This window comes from Sprattus sprattus (genome assembly GCF_963457725.1).
Source record: "Sprattus sprattus genome assembly, chromosome: 4".
NCBI classification, from domain to species: domain Eukaryota; kingdom Metazoa; phylum Chordata; class Actinopteri; order Clupeiformes; family Clupeidae; genus Sprattus; species Sprattus sprattus.
In genome coordinates, this window is record NC_137923.1 from 34,733,793 (window position 1) to 34,759,971 (window position 26,179).

At 41.0% G+C, this 26,179-nt stretch overlaps 1 protein-coding gene across 1 annotated transcript; it reads right to left on the reverse strand.

Moving 5' to 3' along the window:
• Nucleotides 1-263: 263 nt before the first annotated feature.
• Nucleotides 264-18,145, reverse strand: LOC308363906 (sodium/potassium/calcium exchanger 2-like). The gene is made up of 12 exons (XM_080836817.1): nucleotides 18,099-18,145; nucleotides 14,312-15,406; nucleotides 12,581-12,637; nucleotides 8,241-8,276; nucleotides 7,745-7,853; nucleotides 7,317-7,355; nucleotides 5,103-5,180; nucleotides 4,897-4,973; nucleotides 3,444-3,578; nucleotides 2,635-2,724; nucleotides 1,583-1,749; nucleotides 264-1,050 (listed from the first exon to the last, which is right to left on the reverse strand). Exons 2-12 carry the CDS (start codon nucleotides 15,242-15,244, stop codon nucleotides 801-803), a joined length of 1,971 nt encoding a protein of 656 aa, XP_080692943.1. The 5' UTR covers nucleotides 15,245-15,406; nucleotides 18,099-18,145; the 3' UTR covers nucleotides 264-800.
• Between the last annotated feature and the right edge of the window lie 8,034 nt (nucleotides 18,146-26,179).

Consider the following 26,179-nt stretch of genomic DNA (forward strand, 5'->3'; position numbering starts at 1 on the left):
GTGAGATTTTACATTCATTGTTGCGACAAAAGGCTTCTGGTTGGATTTGCTTCTGTTTCCAATTGGATTGTTATAAATATACATATAATTGACAGTAAATACACATTAATATATAGATATATTGCTTTCACTGGCATTGTCAGCACTAATATACAGTTTCTGAGGACATGCCTTACGCCTCCTAAGACAAAGATGCACTCTTTCTTCTCTTTTAGACTGGGTTGTCCTTCAGGGCTCAACACTGCCACCCCTTGGTCCTGCATCACTGTATCATCGTGTCCTCGTGTCTGTGTGTCTTCAGATCTCTGGTGCCACCATAGTTCAGTTATTCTATGTGCTCCTGCTTCAGATCTCAGCAGCAACAGCAGCGGCAGTGGCAGCAGCAATTTGGACTGACTGGGCCGGTCTGCAATGGCTGCTCTTATGTCCTGAGCTGTGAAAAAGCAGTCAGCAGTCTCTCTTTTTCATATTAATCTCCAAAGACAATTCCACCAGTATCACATGATGAAAAACTATATATGGGCATTTCTATGTAGACCGCCCAGAGCTGTCTGGTTTTAACTCTGATGTTTTATTTAGGTTCTGTGTCTGCTCTTGATTTCCTGTGGACCTAACCCCATGTTAGGGGAAGGAGGATGGGAGAGCGGTGTCTTCGTGTTTTGGTACGAAAAAATAGAAGACGGCTGCAGTGGCATCCACAGTGCGATGTTGATGTCAGCACGTGCATTTACGTGCACATAGCGTGTTTATTGTTAAATCTCATGGTTGGTTGGGGGTCGGGGAGTCCAGGAGTCTCACGCTCAGATGGACACTGGACAGGTGATGATTTTGTCTTCCAGCATGACGGACAGGATGAGGAAGACGAAGTACAGCAAGAACATGAGGCAGCCCAGCAGCTTGCTCATCTTCCACTTGCAGGAAGCGATGGAGATGATGACGAAGAGCAGCATGAGGAAGAGCAGCACGATAGCACAGAAGAGCCCGGCACTGCTCACTGACACCGGCGCCAAGTCATTTAACAAGGACCACAGCAACCAGGGGAATGGCAGCCTACCGACAGGAAATAGAACAGTTAGTCAATCATTCTTGGCTTTGAAAAGGTTCCAAAAACTTCAAACAGGAATGGACATTTCAGGAATGACCCAATTATGCACAACTGGGTCTGGTTTGATAAAACTGCTTGCATTCACATTTATTTACAGCTTTCAGTTTTGCCATCTCCTAACCTTGATAGGTCTGAAGTGAAACGCAATTTTGCGATCTTGGAATTATTTTTATACAAAAATGTTCATGGTGTGTTATCCATAAGCCACCGAATGTACGAGACACATTTAGAGTTTTAGAGCTATATATTCCAAAGCAGTTTCACTTAAATTAGAACTTTATCATTCTAAAACCTCAGTTTAATTCTCTTTCTCTGTCTCATTCTGCTGGTCTGTGTCTTCATGAGTCACTGAAAACCAGCTGGGATGTCATCCATTTAATTACATTTTATATAGCGCGAAACCAATAAGGCGCTTTACAGAGCCCAGAGCCTGGACCCCCTTAGAGCAAGCACAGCATTGTGTTTCTTTTCTCTTACCCAACTGTGATGTCAAATATGTTGGACCCTACGGAGCTTGACACGGCCATGTCTCCAAGACCTTTGCGAGCCACTATCACACTGGTGATCAGGTCAGGGATTGAGGTCCCAGCTGCTAATATAGTCAATCCCATAATCTCTTCTGTAATCCCCATGGTCTCTCCAACCTGCAAAAGAAGTTGACAATGACAGTCAAACATTTTCCCTAAAAAAAGCTAATTGAAGTAAAGCATGAAAGTATTGTCAAGCACAATATCTGAAGGACTTGTACAAATTAAATGCTTCATATTTATTACAAACCACATCAACAATATATTAAACTTCAACCACCAAACCCCTTGTGCAGTTGTTGCATTATGTATTGATGTATTTAAATGTTTTTAAACAGTATTGTTGGGAGTAGTGATCAAAGCATTGCACCCGGAACTGTATATCTCTTGCATTGTTGACTCTTTGTGTGGATTAAGCAGCGAGAGGACTTTTGAGTGTTTCGTCTCCTTGCTTAGAACAGCTAATTGGCTTTAGGATAAGAGGATTTTTATAGCAGGCCCCATCAAACTGTCTGATATGACCGGGAACATGACTTGGTACAATCAATCAAATGTACGACCTTAGGTCATACGTTCTAAAACATTTTGATGTGGCGTGAATTCTAAAAAATATATATATGGTTCAGTAAAATACACCACTTATGTAAAAATACCCTTTTTTCAGATTACTACAGTTTATGGGCCGAAATACACTGCATCCTCTGTACATTGATGCATATAAACAATTTGGTTTGGTGGAATCAGGCTATTAGTGAGGCTAATGAAGTCTTTTCAGTAAGAGCCTATTGAGACACACTTGAGTCTAACAGTGGTTATGAAATATAACAGATGGTCACTGTCATGGCTTTTATGCAGTTGGGTGTACTTGAAGTAAGATTCATAATTGTAACCTTAATGGGTTCCTACAGAGAACTAAATATCCTCTAACACCATAGGGCGTGTGCACAGGACAATTATGAATCAATCAGAATGGATGATGGAGTAGGCCTGTCATATGCTTACCTGGTGAGCCCACCACACCATCAGGTAGGAGAAGGCAGCGATCCAACTTATAGACCCAATGAAGGCAATGGGGAAGAACTTCTTTGCAGACTGAAGGGAAATGGACGATGACTGCATTAGAACATTATTATCCATCTAGTTAACATTCATAGGGTTAATTCTGACAAAAGGCTGCAAAAAGATGCAATGCCCTTCAGAAATACACTTTATTGAGATACATTTGATTGCTGCTTGATCATATTTAACTTCTACAACATTCCAAAGCTGGGTGACAACGGCATGACTTCATCTAAGATTTCATAATAAATTCAAATCAGGAAAATTGTACTCCAGGCATCCCATTGTGTATTTATAGAATAATAAGTTACAGTCATACACACTATTTTTTCAATTATACAGCATTAAGTTCCAGACCAGAAAACTGATTAGGTAAAAAAAAATCCACAAGGTGTTGGTGTTATAATAAAATACTTGAACTTGTTATATTATACTGCATCATTTCACTTTTTATATATTTAACTTGCAGTTCGTTAATGCTTAGCAATGTGGAGCACGTACTTTTAAATCTTATGAAACTTTTTGGTGGCAGACCATTCACCATTTTATTGTATGATGTTATATAAATGTATTCTAAACCAACTAAATGGAGTTTCCTTTATCCCTGAGTTTTCGCTGCCACAAATGTTTTGTTGCTGCGTCCATGCTTCATAAAGCTTGTTGGACATTAATTACCATGCCCTACATGACATTTTCCCAGCAGTCTCTGTCTCACAACAGTAATAAAGGCATGAAGGAGTGAAAGATCTCACATCTCTCCTGACGTCGGGTAGGGTGAGCCACAGAGGGAAGATGATGGGGAAGATGAGGAGGTAGGTCAATCTCTTTCGGGTGGTTTCCGGCCATGCCAAACTCAGGGGCTGGTCTTCATCATCCTCTTCCTCCTCCTGGAAGGTACAGAAATACAAACATGGCTCTGGATTCCAACTATGACCACATCATATAACATCATCTCTGATTGTTTAAGCTTTGATTGTTGTCCTGAAATTCTATGTTCTATGGTCATTGCCTTTATAAAATGACCTGAATAACATATTGCTTTTGCCTATAATAACACTGATAAAATAGCCATATTGCCTACTGTTAAATCTACTGCCCAAATGCATCTCCCTATCTGTCCCTGAAATTGTTGTCTACTAACATAAATGTTCTCTCTCCCCTATAACATGTTCCAATCGCTGATGGAAGTGGAACTATCGCTCCTCACCCCCACCACTCTGCACGTAGTCTCTCTACCTGGTCTACCTGGAGAAACCCTCGGCCAATCGCACCCACCGCCACTGCCGTACACTTACTCTACCCAATGCTAGCATTTATATACAATATACATTGTTGCCTCCACCGAAATGTTTCTCTGTCCCTACATCCCTTACCCCTGTAACAGTAACCCTATTGCCACAGTAATCTGGTCTTGCCTGTATCATGTATTTACCACCAGATGTATGTATACATATGTCCAGTGACCATATGCTGGCTGTGTATAACCCCTGTTGCTTCCTTTCCCCTTCTGCCACACAACCCTTCCCCTTCCCCCCTTCCCCCCTTCCCCCCGTCCCACCTTCCTGTCTCCACCCGGCCGACCTTAAGTAGATGGGTCCCCCCTTATGTGCCGTGGTTCTGCTTAAGGTTTCTTCCTGCCCAACAGGGAGTTTTTCCTTGCCCCTGTTGCCGTTGTGCATGCACTAAGGGGGTTCAGGCTCTGGGCTCTGTTAAGCGCCGAGAGGCAATTGTATTGTTATGGCGCTATACAAATAAAATTTTATTGAATTGAATTGAATAACCAAATAACCCAAAAACATATGACCACATATTTATCAATCAAAATTCTATTGCATGTCATATGATTAAAGTGCTTAATAGTCCAAGCTAGGATGAGGCCTTGGTCATTCTTGTAGGAGTGGGTCCAGGAAGAGCCCAAATGCTGATGCAGAGTGTAGGCTTGTGATGGTCTGAATGGGACTGAACATATCTTGTTCTTCACCCGGGAACACGCTGCACTTTCTTTTCTTTTTTTTATGTGTGTTAAAAGGCTACTCTCTGCATCAGCATTTGATGGTGAATTCTTCTTGGACTGACTGATACATATACGCTGGTACCAATGCACCCGCCAGGCCGTGAGTCTCAGGCACCACACCCATTCTGTCCTATATCATGCTTGTAGGAGACACACTGTGTGTGAGGACCACACTGCACTGGTATCCTTACCCCTTCTCCACCTATACTGCCATTCATGGGTGGGGTGACCTCCACTGCTACATTGGAGCTGTTGGGGAGGTTTTTATCTGAGAAGGTGAGACAGAAATATATAGTTGAGGACAGATGCAGTCTGCAAATCATTTTTAGAAGATTTATAAAAAATCAAGGTTTGCTGTTGTAACATTGCTATTCCTACGACATGAGATAGCACCAACCCACACCGTTGCTATCTTCACCTTCGCCTTTCTTCTTGGCTATTTTGTGCATTATAGAGGCTTTCTCTTTGAATCTCCCTGAAACACACAAAAACCATTCACTCAGTAAGCTGCTTTCCCTGTAGAAAGTCTGCACACCCCTTTCACCTTATTTATGTTCTATTGCGTTACAGACTTATACTACAATAGATTGAGTTCATTTTTTGCTTCAAACATCTACACACAATAGCCAATAATGACAAAGTGAAAACAAGTTTTTAGAAAATATGCAGATGTATTTTACTGACATAAATAGGTTATTTATGGGGTTACATATCTGTACACACCCTTAGCCTAATACTTGATTGCTGCACCTTTGGCAGCGATTACAGCTTCAAGGCGCCCTGAGAAAGAAGCTACGGGCTTGGCGCACTTGTTTCTGGACATTTTTGCCCCTTCCTCTGCCTTTGCCCCTTTCCTTGCAAGCTCTGTCAGGTTGGATGGGGAGCCATTTTCAGCTCTTTCCACAGATGCTCAATTGGATTCTGGTCTGGGCTCTAGCTGGGCCACTCAAGGACATGCACAGACTTTCTCTGAAGCCACTCCTTTGTCCTCTTCGCTGTGTGCTTCAGGTCGTTGTCATGTTGGAAGGTAAACCTTCGCCCCAGTCTGAGGTCCAGAGTGCTCTGGAGCAGGTTTTCTTGAAGGATCTCAGTGTACTTTACTGCATTCATCTTTACCTCTATCAGGACTAGTCACCCCGTTCCCACTGCTGAAAAACATCCCTGCATCATGCCACCGCCATGCTTCACTGTAGTGGGTAGGTATTAGCCAGGTGATGAGCTGTGCCTGGTATACTCCAGACGTGACGCTTGGTATTCAGGCCAAAAAGTTAAATTATGGTTTCATCAGTCCAGATAATCTTGATTCTCATGGTTTGAGAGTCCTCTAGGTGCCTTTTGGCTCCTAGTCGGCTGTGATATGCCTTTTACTAAGAAGGAGCTTCAGTCTGGCCACTCTACCATAAAGGCCTGATTGGTGGTGTGCTGCCTGGATGGTTGATCTTCTGAAAGGTTCTCCCATCTCCACCAGGATACGCTGGAGCGTCAGAGTGACCCTCCAGTTCCTGCTCACCTCTCTGGCCAAGGCCCCTCTTCCCCGATTGCTCAGTGTGGCAGGGTGGCCAGGTCTAGGAAGATTCTTAGTGGTTCCAAACTTCTTTCATTTACGAATGATGGTGGCCACTGTGCTCTTTGGGACGTGTAAAGCTGACGAGATTTTTTTCCGTACCCTTCTCCAAATCTATGCCTGATGATCTTGATTCTTATATAGGCAGGTGTTGGCAATCCCCAATTCAGTTCCATTCAATTTTATTTATATCGCGCCAAAACAATAACATTGTCTCAAGGCGCTTCACAAAGCCCAGTGCCTGGACCCCCTTAGAGCGAGCACAATGGTGACAGGGGCAAGACAAAAACTCTCTGTTAATCAGGAAGAAACCTTAAGCAGAACCACAGCACATAATGGGGGACCCATCTGCTTGACAATCATGTCCAATCAATTGAATTTATCACAGGTGGACTCCAATCAAGATGTAGAAACATGTCAAGCCGTATCAGTGGAAACATAATGCACCTCAGCTCACTTTTGGGTGTCATGCCAAAGGGGGTGCGCACTTGTGTAGATATGATATTTACCTATTTGAAAACCTGTTTTCACTTTGTCATTATGGGCTGTTTTGTGAAGAATTGTGAGAGAGAAAATGAACTCAATCTATTGTAGAATATGTCTGTAACATATAAAACGTGGAGAAGGTGAAAGGGGTGTGCAGACTTTCCAGCTTGACTGTATGTGCATAGTAACATGCAAATATAATTTTAAAGATCAGAAAATAGTTTATAATAGTAAAATAATAGTAAAATAGTTTACCCATGATAAAATGAATATATGATATAAATGAAATTAACACGTGAAACATTTAATACATGGTGCAGTCTATTTAAAAGATATGTGTTATGTAACTTGGATGGACACTCTTGCATCTAATAGGCCTGCACAAGGTTTACTTGAAAGGCACTGATTGGCTTAAGAATGTCCCCAGCTAGATCTTGGAACCAAATGTGCTAGATCAAATGTGTAAGAGCCACAACAGTCCACTGAATTGATTTCATAAATTACATATGTACAACACAGAGGTATAAACCATTTTAGTTCAACTAGTTCAAAATTCAGAACCTTGTATTTCAGTTTGATCCAATTGACCCTGAGGGGCATCTTGTGGGTACAGTGGGATGAACCAAGCATTAACATAACATGAAAACACAACATTAAACACGTTAGGCAGCAACTCTCAAAGCAGCTGATTCAGTCTTTCGCCAATTCATTAACATTTACTCTTATCCAACAGATTTACAGAAGATCTAATGTCTAAATGTATATTTGAGGACATTAAGAGAAGATCTAATGACTGAATGAACTGTATATTTGAGGATATTAAGAGAAAGACAGGACATTGCTTAAGACCTTGCAGTATGCCTTGCTAAAAGCCAGACGTCAGGACAGCAGTTTAATCAAGCGTGTGCAAGACTTTACCTTGTGTGTCTGCACGCATGCTTCATGAGCCCCACTGTGAGGTGTGGTATAAAGGTTGAAATGTGCCGTACCGTCACTGAGGGGGTCCAGCGTGTGGATCATGAGCTGGAAGACGCTGTTTCTCATCATGGTGTTGTGTAGTGACGCAGAACTTCCTCCTCTCTGCAGCCGGGGCTTGGCCTGTGGGCAGTCACCAGTCCACATCAGCAACCGTGCCACTTTAGCTTTCCCATTCATGCTTTATGCTCATAGAATTACACATGTGCTAGCTGACAACTGTATGTGAGATGCTAACAAGATGAGGCTAATCGCCAAGACTCCTCATGACCACACACTCATACAATCTGTATGCCATTCCCTCATTTACTTTGGGTGGAAGTCACTGCAATCGTGAATAACAAAGTAAACAGACAATAAGAAGCATGGGGGTCATGAATCTTCCTTCAGCTGTACAGCAAGGGACACTTACAAAAGGCAACAATGACAAGACCACTTTCAGGTAAGGTTGGGTGGCGAAAATTCATGGCAACAAATAATCAACAGTTAAATACTTCAAAATGAACATACCGAAAGCTTGTTTTCATCACCGGAAGGTTCTGGGTCCTTTAGAGGAGAGAACAGAAAGATGTAAGCATGATCCTACAACCATTTTGTGCTACTGACTGGTTAGCTAAATGAATGGCTGCTAAGGAGACAATTGCAGAAATTAACTAGGCAGGTCCAAAGTGAAAGTAGCTTGGTAAAGTGTGCTAGTGTGAGCAAAGCTACTCCATTCATTTGTACAGTGAAACATGCTAAACTAAAGACTGTGTCTGCAGACTGGATGTCACACAGATACCCACACTGCAACATTTTAAACTATCAAATTGTTAATGAGCTCTTTCACTCTGCTAAAAGAGATGCTGTATGCTAAGTTAACGGTTTCAGTGCTTGGTTGAAATGAAAAGTGACCTGCAGCTCGCTAATCCAGAACAGAGGCCTGCCCTGCAGAGCTTGCTATTGGTGGTATCTGATCAACCATGCCCTGTTCATAAGTAGAATCCTTTTTTATAGTTCAATTGTTTCAATTCTAGATCATTTAAAATTGTACCAATGCACTGAAACCCTCGGCAAGAATGATTTAAAAGGTATCTGTTATGATTTCTGAGTATACCCAAAATGGTTGACTCAGAAAATCAGACAATGCTAACACCTGGTTCAGTAACTAAGTCTGCAGACACTGATGTTTACACTAAACAAGGCTTAGTGGCTAAGGACCAACCAGCATCTTTCTTGACAGGACATATACAGTACTTATCATTTGATCAATATGAACAGACAATTGCTGTGTTCTTCTTATCTTAAATGTGGATACAGTATGATACCATAGCAAGCAGTATTTTTGTTTGTGATTTGCAACTTGTGGGAAATAAAGCTTTTCCATGTTCACAGAAAATGTTTACTGTTCTGCTTTGGAGCTAGGCAAATCCTCTCAGACAGACATTTCTCCTGTGGGCTTAATTCATGGACGGACCAGCACAAATGTTTAAATAGTGCAATCAAGGAGATTTGAGTAAACTACCTTATATGTAGACAACACCACCAATTAATGATGAAATTGGTGATTTGTACCTTCATGTTTAATATTATCTTCCTGAAGCAATAAAAGTATGCCTATATAGCTAAAATATGTCAATATTATACTCATGAGTGGTTATTAGCAAAACTATATTAGCAATATTAGCGTAATGTGCCCTGTGAACAAGACTACATGAACAGACCAATTAAAAAAAAGAAGCGATATATGTTGGGGAATGAACAGCACTCAAAGAAACCTAAAACAGAAACCAACTTGTTCCTTAATCACAGGTATTCAAGTTTCCCTCAGGAATGGAACAAGACATGGAGGATGTATTTTGGAAAGACTTTTGAACACATACAAAACACATAGCAGGTAAGTCCTGTACTAGTAAAAGTCTATCGCTACACAGTATTTGCCCTAACACACTGCAAATATTTAGGGAACCCCATCATGAATATATATATGTGTGTTTACACTGAATATCTGTCTCTATGACTCCTCTATGGAACTTGAGCACCGGCAGGGTATTTGAGTCTAATCGCTCCGATGTCCTGATGCAGCTTAAGGAAGCGGCACGTTTCTCCATGGCCATAAGTCCTCCTCTCCTCCCTCCCTCACTGCTGTGAGTTACAGCACTCACTCACGTTTCTGAAACTCACTCACCTACCTCTCCCCACCTTCCCGTAAGCTGATTGGTAAGTCTTAAGCTAACAGGGGAAATAGAGGCAAAGCCTGTTCTAGAGCTGTTCTCTAGCGTGATAAGTGACTAGACCAACCAAAGATATATTTCTCCTGTAACCTCCACAGAGTGAGCTATTGAGAATACTTGTCTTGTGGTAAATTATTTTCATATCCCCGTTTAGAGTTTACAATCAAAGTGTAACTTGAGGAAAGGATAACACAATTCAGTTCTTCTCTCTTATCTAAATGCACTTTAAGCCAACTAGGAAGGGGTTTATATCTTGCTTTCTATAATTAGATTTATACCCAAGGGAGAATAACATAAATACACCCTGAGCCGGTATCATTAGCTGATTGGTCATCTGAAACTGAAACTATTCCATATGGGAAGCCTGAATGGCAGTGAACCTGTCGTCACAGGAAGAGAAACGCACACTGGATGCATTGCATGTATGCATGTGCAAGAACAAGCAGAATATCAATGATGATTAAGAGAATAATGACAGATTTCCTGATGGAAATATCCAACTCATTTCATGGCAATACTGAACAATTCTAGTATCAACTTTGCATTAGCTGCATTGCAAATAGGCAATTCAAACCTGCAGCTTCATGTCAAGGAATTAGTTTTAGCAAGGTTGAACAGATTGAGATGAAGAGCTCTGACTTGTAACCATGTTACCTCTGTTATACCAGGCTTCCCAATCAACTCCATGTGCACTAAATACTTCACTTTTCCCCTGCAGAAAGCCCTTCCATTACAGCCTCCTAACTATATCCTCTCACACAAAAATGGACGTATCTGATTTATATTTTGTGCTGCATTAAATTTCATTTCTTTGCTCTGATACAACTTTTATTAAACATTTGCAGTGTAACCATCACTTTAATTCCATATGTTTTCTTCTGTTTCTGAACTCTAGACTTAAACTCACATTTGACTTATTTCTATATGAGCCCTTACAGGACAGACATACCATGAACATTCTCAGTTTGACCCAAAAGTAAGATCATGGAGTAAATTACACATTAAAAAGGAATGCTTGTATTGTGTGACTGGATGTCTTATATGTGGGGAAAGATAGGCAGAAAGACACTGTGGCAACTGGGGCTAAGATGTAGAGCCTCTTTTTGGGAGTGGCTATGCTTGGGTGAAGAAAGTCCCAGGAGAACTAAATAGGATTAATGGAAAGAGATAACCGCATTTAGACAAGTGACTTTCAACCTTTCGTGTGAACTCCCACAGCAACCTTAACGAGTCATAACGTGACACCTTACTTTCACCTGCCAAGTTTTGTAGCCTTTTCCATCTGCTCCCTGTTGCAATGGTGACATTGTTGCAGTTGCATTCCAGAACTCCACTACCATTAGAATGCGTACTAATAGCAAATACTAAATGCTAAGAGCAAATACTAAAACATACATACTTAAACAAGTGAATAACTCGATACACAGACTGTTCATACAGACTGCCTATACTGTGAATAATGACACACAAAAGGGCACACAACTGTCCTCATATTGCATTTATGTCATGCTCCACTTATCTCATGATTTGTGTTCTTAACATCTGTTTCCTGTGATTATTTGCAATGATTTCATGCTTATAAAACGTTTTCTTGTTCTTCTTCATAGACCTCACGGTACATGATTTAATTTGTCCACTTACCACTACTTTATAGTACCTCTAAAAGTCAGACTAAGACAAGTCCCAAACAGGGTAGTAAATAGTTATGCAATTATTGAAACTGAATCACTCAGATGATACTCAAAACAAACCAAAAAAATATTACAGGGTGGCAAGTATCTGAGCACTTCTAGATAAGTCACGACAAGCTTAAGAATCTTCTTTATGTTTTGTTGTCGTCACTCTTGGTAAGCAGTTAATAAGGGATTAAAAGTATTTTAGACTTCACACTCAACCCTTTCAAACTATTTTGTGCTCTTAAGTGCACTTCAGTTTCAGTTCAATTGTATGTATACCATCGACCTTAAATTAAACAGACAAAACCTCAACATGTTCAAAGGTTTGAGAAAACTACACTATATACTTCATGCAAAGTAGTGGTTGGGATTTCCAGAGGACAGTGAGAAGCACCTGTCTATATATAGTTAAGATAATTGGATCACAAGCTGGAATTGGGATTACCTCCGAACTAGCTCAGGGACAACAGCCAAACATTATAGTTCACGGTCTGTTGGACCACATCAAACCAGCTTCTGTCTATAGCAAGAAAGTTGGTACAAAAAGTTTGATCTAATCAAGTCTTACAATAAAAAAAGAATGGCTATGGCTGACAAAGGATGTATCCCAAAATTACCTATTTCTACTCATACAAGTGGATAACTGGGGTAGATACAGCAATGCATTTTAATTCAATAGATTATTAATGATTTTCATATGATAGATTATTTGTAGTTATACTGATGTCCAACGTTTGTACATTGTACATTTAAAAGTACTGCTTGCTGGAATCATGTACTGTATGTCTGTTGCATATGGATGCTTTGGAAAATATGGTATGACATCTTTACATGTTCAATAAAAGTTTTTGGGCTGTTTCTTGCGCGGGACTAAAGAGTTCGTGAGTACAGTATATGTCCCTGATGCTTGCTTGAGGGGATCTCTACTCTGATGAAACAAACTGAAACTACTGCACTTCACCTGTGCTCCGTATGACGGATTGCATATAACATCAGAAAGTAATGTATCGGACTCCAACTGCACAAAAGAAACACAACAGGTTGGACAGATCTTTCAGAGGATTAGATGCATCACCATACCGTTAGTCATTGCTTTGGTTGCCAATTTGAACGGCTGAATTAGATTGATTATTTTTATTGATTATGCAGGTTTGGCTAAACCTGTGGTGATCACTTGTTTTGTCTGTGCAGTTAGCAGTATCTTATAATGAAGCCAGAATAGATCAGTAAGCCAGTCATTACACAAGCTTACAGCATGAACTACAGTACAGTACAGCCAGATGTGAATGTGAAAAGTGTTTCATCTGTAATCTGTAAAGTCTGAATGTTCACATTAGCCTCTTGTTCCATCAAGCAGGGGAACGGATTTTGGCAACACTGACATGTTAAAAACATTGATAAAAGACCCTAACAACTGGTTTAATCCTTATCTAGTTGCTTAGATAGAACTCTCACATGTAAATCTTGGTATGCTAATTATGGGGGATTGTGTTACTGCCATGTGGCTGGTCCGTGTTATGTTGTCTGAGAATATTTGCCATGCAGCTAAGGGTTTTTCTTCCAAATGGTGTTGATGTCACATCAAGCTTGACCTTACTTCCCACAAGCACTAGCAACCTTTTTTCAGTCCATGTCATACTGTGTGTTTATGGGAAATGGAACAAAAACAAACTCATTTTGGATGTCATGCTGGACTCCTCAGCAGTCTGCAAGCTCAATATTGTTATGCCCAATCAGGAATGGTCACATGACTGTGTCAGAATTTGGTTCCGTCACAAATAACTAGGGTTGTATTCCCATCACAAAGAGAGAAACGGTTCTTTATGGGGCCTCTTTATCACTGGTGAGACACATTGTTTTTGATATATTGTCATACAACCTATACATTCAAAAATAAATGATTCAAGTAAGGGCAGAGTGAAAAACATATTGGAAAGAGACATATTATGCTACACAGTTCTTCATTCTTAATTCATAAAGTGTTAACATTTGATGTCAGTTGATAATATAGATCATTAGCCACAAAGGAGACAGCTGATAAAAAACACTAAAATATGGCTTTTCACACAGCTATACATTGAATCCTTTTCAGAATGATCAAACTGACAGACATATCAATTCTAAATCGGTATACACCCAAAACATTTGAGACACTCGGCTTCCAAAAGAAATCTTGTGAGGGCTGGTAGAAAGGGGTAAGGGGATTGGGAGGAGGAGTAAGTGTTCGCCAGGTAAGCTAGTGTGTGGTTGCTCGTGTTACACACAGTAAGTATGGCCAACTGATCTGGCTGGGACCCAAGTCCTTGGGTAGCCTAAAGATCATCTCTGTTCCTGCAACAGAGCTTAGTCAGCACATGTGCCATACAGGAACCAGCAGAGCCAACCCTGCACAGGTGCCATCTTAAGACAAATCTTTATCCATCAACAGAAGAAGGCGGAAGGTTCTGGATGGCTCACCCCAGTAACCTCAGAACACCACACTGCAAACCATTGTGTAACCCCTAACTCAAGGACAGAGTAAACAACAAAGTCAAGCAAGACCAGAATATTCCACAGTTTAGTAATAAGTAGAAACTGTCAACCTGTGAAGCAATGGCTATCATCAGGTGGTTGAGTAAGTGAGTTGTGAAGACCTCTTGCTTTCTGAACCCAGGCTCTTCTCCCCCTACTAACTATAATTGACCCCACTTACCTTGGGTGCAGAATCCAACTCATCCACTTGGTTCTGGCCCAACAGGCTCTTGACCTTTTCTTCGACCTGAGCATTGACCTTCATAAAGGACACATAGGAGATGTAGCACATGAGCAGGCCAATGCTTTCAAAATAGGAGATGTAGTTATCCAAGAAGAAGATGATTAGCATGAGCAGCCCTATGATGTAAAAGGACACATCCCGAAAGAGGGGCCACCAGGTGAGGTTGAGGATCTCCCTGGAGAAGATGGCACACATCCCGATGACAAACAGGATGTTGAAGACGGCGGAGCCCACAATGGTGCCAATGCCCACGTTGCTGTGGGAGACGAAGACCCCGATGACAGAGGTGAAGAGCTCTGGGGCGGAGCCTCCAGCTGCCATGAAGGTGGCGCCGGCCACATCGTCTGAGATCTCCAGCTTCTCCGTGATGACGGTCAGCGCTGGCACGAAGAACTCGTCGCACACAATAGCTAAGGAGATGAACATGTACAACATCCCAAACATATGCAGCACCACCCAGCCTTGCCTCCTCTCCTCCAGGGAGAAGAGATCTGTGGGATAGTCCCCTCCCTCATCTGATGACCGCATGGCAATGGGATGGTCATCAGGGGAGGCAGTGGTGTTGGCGTGGTGTTTGCTGGAGAGCAGGGTCCTGTGTGGCGCTGTCTCCGACAATAGGCTGGCATCAGACAAGGAGGAAGATGAGGACGAGGAAGATGAACCGGAAAGCCAGTTCTGGTGTGAGGGTACTAGTGTCCACCTCAAGGCACTCCAAGACATGAGCACTCCCAACGCTACCATACTCAGGACGAATCCCAGGATGCGGGATGGCCTGAATTTTCTGCGCATGTGGTGCCGGTGACATCTCATATGCCGGGGGTTCCGGAGAGCCTGGTACTGGCCCATGTCTGTGCTTCCGCAGAGAACCATGATGAGGGGGCAGGGGAGGGAGAGCTGGTGTTACTCCAACAGGTGTGGCTTCAGCCCTAGGGCCCTGTGCACATGGTGCAGCAGCTTACTTTGAAATACAACTGCAGGCTCCTTGGTTCCTGGCAGGATCTGGAGTCCCCAAAGGTTTCCTCATAATAGTTCCTGTCAGGGAGAGACAAGGAAAGAAATGAGAGAGGCAAAAGACTTAAAATAATGGGGAACTTCTGTAAAGCTACAAAGGGCCCCATTTATGGTTGCTAGACTATAGTCTATGATCAGAATGGATAGGCAGTGTTTCAAACTTTGCTATACCATAGTGTTTTCACTTATAAACTCCATATCCCTATAGCCCTAGGGACTAAATCTGGATTGGACAGAGATTCTTATTTTATGTGGTAATGTCTGTAATACTCTTACCATCAAGCCAAACTTGCAAACTGAAAACAACTATTTCAGGATTATATGAATTCAATTTCAATAGTTGACCTCGCTAAGATCCACTTGTGCACACCAATTATTTTCCTTTTGTCATGATGTCATGATCTAATATTGTCATCTTCCCATCCTGCTTTTTTCTGCCACCATCTTTATGACCTGTTATAAAGCATCTATAAAAGCTTATAGCACATTATCTGAGATTACTGTACCTAACAGTCATGATCAGATTGGCCTGCGGTACTGGAAAGGCTTAGTCCTTGGTGACTGCATGCCCTAGGACGGACAGCACTAGCCATATGGCATGTCACATGGCAATGACACACAACATCAACATACTTCCCACACACTGTTTAGTTTACAGACTTGACACAGTGTTTAGTTTACTGCTGAGCTGATTGGGCCCTATTGGAAACCACTGATTTCTATAACAGTGAAGAATATTTCACAGCACCACTGCTGTTGCATTGCAGTGCCGAGATAAGGCATGCTGGGAGCCAGTGAAGGTATTAAGTTGTCAGATGGAATCAAATCTTATCGGACATCATTCTGTTTCACTGGCTTAGTCATCATTTTCTCATAGAACTCATCCCACTGCACATTGTCTACTCTATTTTATGCTGACAATCTACTCTATTATATAACATGTGTCATGAATGGTATTGCAGAGAATAGGTTTGCTGTTCATTATTAATAACTGACATTTTAAACAGAATACTCAGCACTGCCCATGCATATGGACAGTCTCACCTAACAGAGCTATACACTCTACGGCAAATCTTAATACATAATTGCTGGAGTTTTATGGCCAGGTATGTCTTGGATAAACAGCTGCAAAACAATGCAGGTCGATCTTTAAAGCTACAGTAGCCTACAATGAACCACTAGAAATCTAAGTTGTAATCCTTAAATAAACGGAGCATATAGTCGGTGGCTGTGCCTCAATGTAAAAGGTTCAGAAAACCTTTTAGGAAAGGAGCACATGCCAAAAACCTCAACCTGGGGAGTGCCTACTAAGCACAACCAAGACGAATTAATCCCAACCCTCTGCACTGCAGACAAATGAATAGATAAGCAATTGCTTTTTGTGCAATGCATACACACTGTAAAACTTATTCATGAAAAGAAAAATATTAATGTCGTGTACATAGAAACACATTTCTACTACTCACAGTTAACCTGCTACCTTAGATAACTGCCATTTCGTCAATTTCATTATGTCTCCAAATCAGTTATAGGTTACTTTTACTTTTGTGCAACGTTTTTGTATTTTAGTACTATTTGACATAAGCTTAAATCAATTAGGTCAAGTTTTCACAATTTAAAACTTAAATAAACGCATCTTCTTATAGTATACATTATTTAACCAAAACCAATCCTTCAGTGGACGGCCAATTAGGCTATAGGTTTAGGATAAGCAGGTTTAAGGCGCATCCTAACACGAGAGCTCGTTTCACATTTAGCAATACGGTTTACCTCCCGCCCATCTTGGTGCATCAGTTACTAACTTTGTGCATTTTTAGAATATAAATGTACGATTTATTAATTTCAGCGAATTGATAGGACACTTTTTTTTTTACTGAGACCCCACAGATTACCTTGACGAATCAGTGCTATGACCTATTTTTATTTTCAGCCATGTGACGAAGGGTAGGCCTACCTAACCCTACAGATTAAACCAACATGTATGACTTAAAACACGACGCTAATGCGGAACATAAATGAAACAACAGATCTACAAACCAACCACAATATACAAATAATGTTAATCGAAACCCAAACCTGTAAAGCGAGGAAGAGGCGATTCGTGATTTACGTTAATTACATCAACTCACATAATTGCAGTGTTAAAGTCTGAACCAGAAGTTGACATCTGATAACCTTACGATTCTAGGCTGTATTGTACACTCTCCCTAAAATGTCGAATTCTCAAATGTACACCCACGTTCAAACAGCTGGAAACATCCACTCTATTCTTCACTACTTGTTCTAAAACATATTCTGAAAACTACTATGGAGCCCCCAAAGGGTCATCGTGGTGATTTTTTGTTTTCTGAGCTATTTCGCGCTCCCTCGCAATACTTTTGAATTACCTCGCATTGTATACATTTGCATTCCCTCGCAATAATTAGAGAAATTCAAAAGTATTACCATGTAATGCAAAACTATTGGGAGGTAATGCAAAAGCATCGCCAGGGAAAGCACAGGTAGCTCGAGAAAACACCATCGTAACACTAAGGGAGCTCCGTAAAGCACTCTTAGGCTATTGAAAATGTAAAATTGTTTAACCTCGCTTGAAGATGCAAGTCGGAGGACCTTCCAATCTCTCGTGGCGTTCAGTCAAGCCAGTGCATAAAATGGAGCATTTAGAGATCCCAAAAGTAAAAGAAAGTTAACGAAAATCAAATAGATTGTTTACCGCTGTGTTTGTCTTGTCGGTGAGAGAAACTCCGAGGCCGGGGAATTATCGGCGAAAGCAAATCTCACCGTCTGCCTTTGCGTGCTTAGAGATCAAATGTGAGCCTGCCACACGGTGCTTAGCGAGGTACAGGGAGGAGCTGGATACGACCGCATGACACCTCTTCCACCACCCATCTGTCCTGTCCCAGAAAGGGCGCGCCCGTTCTTACCTAGGCTACAATAAAGACCTGTACAGGTTAGAGTTAAATAATAACAGCTTGACTCACACGAATGTTCGTGCTGTAAGGAGCCTAATAAAAAATAATTTGTTTCAGTTCCCCCCCAATAGAAGTGTACGTAGAGGCCTCTGCATTGTGTCACTGATCAGTAATAACCACGATTGTATCAAGTCAAATACAAAATTATGCTTGCAACAGCATCATGCTTATGGTGATACAAGCAACAGCATTGTGCAAAATGTATCTACTGATTATGGAATGGACTACCTATAACGAAAATAATGATGAAATAAAAAAAAAAAAAAAAAATTCTGGCTGAGAGTGAAGTATAATTCCATGAGGCCTGTAGTCATTTAACAGGTGAAAAATAAAAAAGATTATAACGTTGAATAATGCACTTTCTGCCTGTTGTCCTCTTTCAATATCATAACACATGTATACGATAGCATGTATTGAGGAGATCCTCTTTTTATAACACTTGTGCATTACACATACACAGTGCATTAACTGCACAGGTTGACAGTGTGCATAGTTGTCCGAGGTTGCAGAGAGGTGGTCTAACAGGCAGATTCTGATCATTGAACAGGCTGTTGTTAGGTTCAAATGTTAATCTATGTAACCCTTGCACTCTGCGGTGACACAGACATCAAGGGCCTCGGGGACTCTTTGTTCCCCTGCAGTGATGAGACTCCTGGGCCACTGTGCTTGGATGCTTAGAGTAGTATGACCTTCACGCTGGCATTGCTGTTAGGGTCATGCCTAAATTTAGACAGAAGAGATCCTAACCTAAGTCAGACGTTATGTAACCAGTCAGTCTGGCTTCACCATGCAAGATAGACTTGCCCTGGTGCCTTAATTAGCAATTTCACACCTGTTTCTTTAAAAAAAGACACACATTTGCATCTGACACTTGCTTTTGTGCAGCTGGTCACAAGGAGAAATTGCACAGTGCTGGTTAATCCAGTGGTATAGATTGATAGATTAATGCAACATTGTCAAAGAGAAGATTAGGATCAGTAAGTGCTAAAGCTGCAGCCTGCCTGTCTGTTAATAGCTGCCAATGCCATGAGAGGGGGTGCAGGTACTGGACCTGACTCTGTGTTCAGGACATTCGAGCGTATCTTGGTCACTGTTGTAGTTTATTACATTACCTTTCGTAGTAAGATCTGTTCTGGGAAACAGGGCAGGTAACATTAGGTGGTGCAGAATAATAGCTAAAAAGAGTTGGACACTGATGAAAGAGGGTACTAAAATGACTAAAACTGTTGTTGCACTGTGCTGCAATGTTTTATTGCACTGTACTGACTTGGGAGGAAATAATGTATTTTTGTTCCAGTTAAAGGAAACACTGTTATATAAATATATAGGGGTGTATACATGAAACAGAACTGCATATTGAGTTGCTTGGTTTAAAATTACCATTCATGAAAAATCCTGCAGATATAGGGTACATGCATTTCATGTTTTTGCAAGAAGGGGGGCAGGTGGTCAAGGATTTATGTTTATGCTTATGAAACAGAGAAAGGTGATACTATTTACAAAGTAATGTGAATATAGTATATAGAAATTTCACTTGATGGAGCCAGTCCGGATGGCACAAATGTACAACATGCAGTTTCCATAAAACCATATTTATTTATTGTGTGTCCAGTGTACATGCCCCACCTCTTCCTGTGGGGAATTCATGTAATTTCCTGCCGAGCTGGGGGCCTTAACCTGACCTTTCAAATTAAGGGATTAGATACCACGTGATGGTCATTATTAATACCACAGATATATAGAGACTCAGTGAAGAGGATGGTTTTCAATCAGGAACAAGGTTTATGCTTTACAATGGTGCGCACCAGGGAAGAGAGCATGCTTTCACACTAGGATTACCCACATTCCTGATTGGACAATAAAACAGCCATAGTTTAAGTATTCAAAACAGAACAATGGGTGTCAAACAATAGCCCCGACCCTAAATAAATATGTATCAGGCAGCTACTCTGATAAGGGAACTGCCACAAATGTTCCGATGCCTGATTATCTGGTACAGATGTTTCTCACAGAGGTAGGGGTATAAAGAATATAACTCTGACATGACTTGAGATATGAGGCTGTGAAAACACACAATCCACCCCTCCTCCTGCTATCCCTAGGACACAGTATTCCACTTAACCACTTAACCAAAGACCCTTACATTCCAACCTAAATCTAATTAAGAGATATATTGATGCAAAATTCAAATTAATATGAGATTCATTTGATTAATGATTATTGTCAATCATTATTCATTCTTGTCTTTAATCCTGATTCTGAACATTTGAAACACTGAAACATTGAAACAACGCCACATGAGACAGCTATCGCAGGAAAGGAACCAAATATATGATCACAAACTTGTTGATGAATCCATTATAGATATACAAACAATCAGAAAACTGAACAACTCCTAAACATGGATTAAATGTCATAAAAGGTACTGCAAATCCACACGACATATCATTCATTCATGAATGCAAATTATACAAATGAGCAGACCTTTAGTTTAATCACCTCTGCCACCATATGATCTACAGATCCACTGCTGTGTGGACACCTTCAGTTGCTCTGCCTCCACATGATCTAGAGATTCACTCCTGGGTGGACACGTTCAGTTTAATCACCTCTGCCTCCACATGATCTAGAGATCCACTCCTGGGTGGACACCTTCAGTTTAATCACCTCTGCCTCCACATGATCTAGAGATCCACTCCTGGGTGGACACCTTCAGTTTAATCACCTCTGCCTCCACATGATCTAGAGATCCACTCCTGGGTGGACACCTTCTGTGCTGTTGCACCCAGGCCTTGGAAAGTACAGAGTCTCTCAGGACCATCTGTCATAATACCCCTTAGATCAATGACAGAGATAGAGAGAGAGAGAACACAGTCTTTAATCCTCAACACGATTGTCCAGAGCAACATACAGAGCAGGCATAGTAACGGTATGAAGAATTCATACTAGTGCCTGTTCATTTCAAATACTACTGTGTGTGGTCCTTCGTTTGCATTGTATATATATAGCACATCCTTCATTCTGTGAAAATGAGACAGAGATGTATAGAAAGACAGAGGCGGAGAAACTGACAGAGAGAAAGAGAGACAGAGAAAGGGGAAGCAGATAACAGAGGAACCAGTTGTGCTTGGATTTCTCTACAGGAGGCGCTGGATTGGTCACTGACCACTGTGCCTTGCTAAACAGGAACTTTGATCTCAAGGAGAAAGTGATGGAGATATCAGGTCCAGAAGATGAGGCCTAATCCTATTTTAATCGGGGCAGGATTTAGGAGAGGCGGGCAAAGGCTCTAAATCTCCCCAGATTAGCGCAGGCAGGCAGCCGAGGAGGTGGAGGTTGCATAAGCAAGTGCACACGAGGTGAAACAGGCAGGCAGACCTGCAGCATGGGAGGCCGAGGTGAAGAGTTGACCGTCCAAATGTGCCACCAATCCCAAACGCTCCATTGGAGGAAGTAACAGTTTTTGCCTGGAATGTAGCATACACTGGAAAGCCTAGCAAACCGAGACAAAAGCATGACACCCCAGTCTTATGGCCCAGTGCCAGGACTTCAATTATATTGAACAGAGTCTGAGGATGTTAACGTTGCTGGCCACATCTGCTTCAGAGGTGTCTGGCATCTGGCCATCTGGTCACAAAGCTTCCTTCACTTACTAATTGTGCATCATCGCCAAAGCCACCCTGATTGTTCATATGTGTATCATATCATGGGTATCAAGACATTTAGGAAACTATGAGGTCTACACAGTCTAAGCAGAGCTTTTAAAGAGAGATATTCAGGGGCCTCCTTTTCCTCCAGCATTTGACACTCACACACTGGTGAGGTATGCTCAAGCTCACAAAAACTCTCTGGATGCATAATATCCCTATGCTCCCATGAAGTGGATTAGGATTACAGTCACAATAACATGTGATGAAGAACTAAACAAATTGCATGAGATATTCCTTGTCATTTAGTCTGTTGGAACCTCAAGGACAGTGGTGTATAGATGTTGAAGTAAATGCACAGAAGCAAAAAGCATTTAGCACATTTCAAAACAAACTGATACACTCAGAAAGAAAAAAAGAAAGGGGTTGGAGCATCAGGTTTCACTGCATAATAAAACATAAACAACATATATGTATATAAATCATATCATTATTAATATTATTTATTACAAAATTTTAACATAATTTAACCTAGGGCTAAATATGAGATGAAACATTTCTTAGGCTACAATACAATTAGTTATGTGCAGACCCGCGGTATAAGAATGCATAATGCTACATGCCATCTATAGTGTTTCAGCCTTTAGGATAAAAGACCGCTGTAGCAGCCAAAATTAATTTGTTAGCTACAGTTTTAATGCAGAGCTAATTTTAGAATACATTTAAATCTATGTAGCTTACAGGTAGATGTAGACAGAAAACTCTCACACATTTTGATTGGCTGGCTATAGGAGACAATGCCATCTACTGGGGGTTTGACTCAGATGGTTTGACAACCCTAATCTTTACAAAGCAAGCCAATCATTTGCAGGAGCAGGAGCTTCCACTGCTGTGCTGTACTTTGCTGTACTACTTATTTGCGTGTTCTAAGTTCTGAGTTTTCTAAGTTCAGTGTTTATAGCCTAGGTATAGCAGATAACTCAGGTAGGTCCTACACTACATCCTGCTGCACCATCTCAATAATAACAGCTGGTAGCAAGGGCAGACTGCATGCTTACATGCAACATTCTCTTTTTAGACTGCATAACAGAAAGAAAAAACTGTTTAGTAATGACTGAAACAACATCATCTGTAGCCCAACCCGCACAGCGCCGACATTTCCAACCAAGATGTCCTCTTGCTCCAACTCAGTAGGTAGCGCAATTGCGCCATAATCAGTTTAGTTCACTACAGGCACGGCGCCAGAAATTCAGCTTCGGGTGGGCCATAACATTTTTGGGTGGCACTTCATAAACATAACGTCGTCAAAAACATGTTGACCCAATAAGGGCTCAGATACACATACGCGTTAATGCATTGATTCCTATGGTACGGCGCGTTTAAAGCGTGCGCCCCTTCTCCATCACGCGTTGCGTCTTTGAAGCGTTTTTTTAGGTGCGCTTAAAAGTTGAACTATTCTCAACTTTCCAGCGCAAGGCAGGGAAGCGCACCGCTTCTGTTTTGGCCGCCGCACTTTGCCAAGGCGTTACTGAAGCGTTTCTGCCTGAGAAGGACGCGTATAAGTGTATCTGAGCCCTAACGTGTCTGATTGTCACTGCAAGTCTAGGTGGCACTGCGGCCCGAATCTATTTTCAAGCATCACGCGACTCTTCCATCACTTTGAAGACTTCTACAATGTTTCAAAACAAAACCATATGAGCCCAAGTAAATGTGCCACAGCAGTGGGCAAAATGAATAACCAAACGTCCTACCTTAAAACGTTGTCTTGATAGCAGGACTTCTTGCGATTATTCCATTTTAATCCAGACACGGTTTAACACAACTGACAACTAACACAACTGTTTGTTTACAGTACAGATCTCACGGGAGTAAACTGGAACTTGGTAACGTACCCCAGGCTAATTCTACGGGGTGCCTTACGAGACATAAAGGTTGCAGCTTCTCACAATAAGCAATAAGAGCAAGTTGATAATTATTATCCAGAAAATCAAAGACGACACAGATACAGTTTGTTGAAATGAATTAGTTTTCTTTTTCATTCAGAATATTCCAAATACAATACAAATTTAGACAAGAAGGCTAAAAGACTTATTCACATTTTAACATTGCTAGCAGCAGCTGGTCCTGAAGATCCGGATGGACCCTGGGTTGTGACAGTGACTTCACTGACTTTTGGCTCATTTTGTGGTTTGAGCGTTTGAAAGTATCGCAATAAAGGGCCTACTTGTTTGGCACTGAAATCAAAATACACCGAACCGAACTAAATCTGCACACAGGAGAAATACCAACTACCGAAAGCTCGACTGCTGCTCTGAGGTAGAACGCGGCAAAACATTCAACTGACGCTAATGACAAGACTTGGTCCACGTCGCAACCGTCATAAGCATCACTTTTTTTAATACAAATTATATCCACACAATTCGTACATGCTTACAATTTCTTTGATCGTAGACTTGGAAAATATAATACATTGTATAATCTTGTATATATATTTTTTCCTTCTTTGAAAGATTCGGGTGGGCCTGGCCAGAAATGGGCGGGCCCAGGCCCACCCAGGCCCACCCATGGCGCCGTGCCTGGTTCACTATCATAGAATAAAGAAGAACTCACAGAATGGCAAGTTCCGTGGCTGTCACTACCCGTTGTGAAATGCGTCAAAATAAAAGTAATTGAATGTTGCGTGTGCGAATTTTGTTATTTTTTTGGGTCATCTTGCAATTCATCATGGAATGAGATGGTAGCCTATTCCGCCACATACTTCTACAACAGTGACGGCTGGTGAACAAATGAAAACACTTAAATTCTTTCTTCTCAATTAAGGCCTCAACGTCTATATATTTTCTTTTTTAAAAACACCAATTTTTGTAGACTTGACTGGAGGTTTTATACCCTGATACCTACAAAGGCGATTAAGATCACAAGATCTGTACACAGTATTTTCTAAAAGGACCTGTTGACATCTTTACACAACTAACCACAAAGAGTTACAGAGTGCCATTATTCATGTCAAGTCATATTTATTTATTTATATAGCACATTTAAAAACAGCTCACGCTAACCATTATAATAAGTATTGTGTTCTCTATTTAAAATATACATGTACAATACATACACAAACACAAACACCACATACAATATCTATATACACCCGTGACAGCTGGTGAACAAAGAGTAAATTATATTTTTTGCATTTCATATTAGTTAGTAAGACCGAAAAGGTGGCAGGATCTGTATATTTGTCATCATTACATGTAGGCTTTAAATAACTATTTTACAGTATACACATTCAGGAATACTCTTAAGGAGCTACAAATTGTAAAACAGTACGACATTAACAGATTATTTATTTATTTATTATTTATATATAATTAAAAATTGAAAAATGGCAACACTATGAAGACTTTTAGAGACAACAGGTTGTTAGGTTGTCATGAAGATGTTTCTTATGTACTTACCGAGTTAAGAGCATAATCCAGTTTACTGGACAGCAGAACTACAGACCCACAAGGGAAGGAATTGTTGCTCTATTTTTGCTGTGTTATTCCACATACTTACACTGGTACCTACAAAGGTCTAAATATCTAAATATTTCTTCAAAGGATTTAATTTCACCCACATATCAAGGATGCCCAATTTGTTGTTTTCTCAGCCACCCAATTTGAAGTGAGTAAGTGTTTACTGTAGGCCTAGTGTGAATGACTCCACTGGGGCTTACCATGCCCTGGTACATGGTGGCGATTCCGGTGTCAATATCTTTATATTTCCTTTATGTATTTGTCGTAAAGATTTTATTTCACTCTCATATAAAGGATGCACAATTTGTTGTTTCTCAGCCAGACAATTTGACCTTCATCAGTAGGCAGTTATTGTTGGCCAAATCTATCGCCTACTCTTTCTCTTGTAAATTCATTTTTGTATTTGTCATTGCCCAGAATGTTTTTGGTAAAACAAAATACCTTTTCTCAACTGAACAAGACCAGCAGGCTCTTTGTATATCAAAAAGGCATTTCAGACTTTTCCAATTTGGTCTGTATTTTCCCAACTAATAAATAGGTTTTGACTTTTATTTTGAAAAACTAAAATACGAATGGCGGCCATATTGAAATTTGTGTTGCTGCTGCCTGCTGACGAGGAAGTGAGCAAATATTTACAAGTTTTGCATCAGCTGCCGTGAG